The sequence below is a fragment of the Solanum lycopersicum genome, chromosome 1 (assembly GCF_036512215.1).
Source record: "Solanum lycopersicum chromosome 1, SLM_r2.1".
Lineage (NCBI taxonomy): Eukaryota > Viridiplantae > Streptophyta > Magnoliopsida > Solanales > Solanaceae > Solanum > Solanum lycopersicum.
In genome coordinates, this window is record NC_090800.1 from 57,261,059 (window position 1) to 57,262,704 (window position 1,646).

A 1,646-nucleotide genomic window follows, 5' to 3' on the forward strand; every position below is an offset into this window, starting at 1 on the left:
ATAAATTTAGTTAGTTCAAACTATATATACATTGCATTACAAATGAGGGAAAAAAGAACAAAATTTCCTTTTTGTGAGAATGAATAAAAAGAAAGTTAACAATAAATGGGTATTGCTAAAGTTGTATCGATCATAAACAAATAATATGTTGCAGGGTTAATTTTTTTTTTTCATCACTAAAATTACTCAACTAGTGAACAAGCTACAAGTGATATTTTCTCTAAAATTTCTGAACGTGTGTAGTGTGCTCATTCTCTCTTGGAATTGAAGTCAAGCTATCCTTGTAACCTATAACTCTGAAACTTTTAGGAACACCATGAAAACTTAATTCCTTTACCACATTGGAATTAAGGTTATAGGACATCATACTTCCACTTCCACTCTGATAAAGAAACAAATAACCCATCCAAATTGCTAATGGGAAACCAATTTGATGACCCCTAATTGTGTATTTCTTAGTCCAAGACTCATATACATTGTAATCCTTCATTATCCAAATATTTATCAAATCCTTTTCATCAGGAATCACGGGCTCCGAATATGGATGATAAATCAATGCTAAAGAGTCCTGTAATAACATGAGTTTACAACTCGGTCCATACATTAAATAACAAGGTTCTGGAATTTTTAAACTATGGAATATTTCGGTGCTCATTTCAAAACAGAGAATTAAGTATTCATCAATCTCTCCTTCTATGTATTGAGATGCAAACCAATGACAAATTCCCCTATAAAACATTTGCGAACTAGAGGCACAATAAAACGTGCTCAATTGTTGAACCACATCACGATCTAATTTTCTCCAACAATCAACACTCAGATCGTAGATATCAACTATTCTATCCATCTCTTCTGGATAATCATCACGATCTGTCATATATATTTTTGAAATTCTAATAACTTTATAGTCATTCGCGATAGAGTCATATCCAAAACCAACATTTTGGATGGAACGATAGTGATCTTCTTGACAACCAATAAACTGGTCGGGTGGGAGAAGTCTATAATTTCTCGTAGATGGATTAATTAAGATGGTGGTAACAGAGTCCATCATAGCAATCAAACCGTTACAAGGACCAATGAATTGGTCAATGCTATAATTATTATTGGTTTTCAAATGAGTGACATCTAGATCTTGAATAATTGGGTTAAAATAATCATCATCACCAGAAAGAAAAGACAATATAGTTTTATGCATATTTCTTTCATATTCGAAGCAATGCTTGAAAAGAATAAATTCGTCTTTGGAAGTTGTTGTGCGGTTGAGATAAAGATAGACAAAAGTAGAGGATTTAATGAGAAAGTAACAAGTTTTTGAGATGCAATTGAATCGCAGGAGGGATTTCACCGCGAGTCTTAAAAGTATATAAATTACCACATCTTCATTCAACTTCTTCATAATTCCATCAGCCATTTGATTATTTTTATACTCTTATATGCAATACTTATTTTTCATCTCATTTGAACTGGATCAAAAGGCTTACTTTGTTGAATCCAGATCCATAACAAACTAATAATCTATTTTGCATTTTGTGGTTCTAATTTATAACAATTTATAGTTGCACTTATATATCGACAAGTTATAATACATTTAAAAAAGGACAGAAATATCCTGATTAATATCCTTCATATTAATTTACATATCA

At 31.3% G+C, this 1,646-nt stretch overlaps 1 protein-coding gene across 1 annotated transcript; it reads right to left on the reverse strand.

The window, feature by feature from the left end:
* Positions 1 to 220: 220 nt before the first annotated feature.
* Positions 221 to 1,414, reverse strand: SLF13 (S-locus F-box protein type-13). Its single transcript, NM_001301435.1, has one exon. The coding sequence runs from the start codon at positions 1,412 to 1,414 to the stop codon at positions 221 to 223; it is 1,194 nt and encodes a 397-aa protein (NP_001288364.1).
* Positions 1,415 to 1,646: the final 232 nt, after the last annotated feature.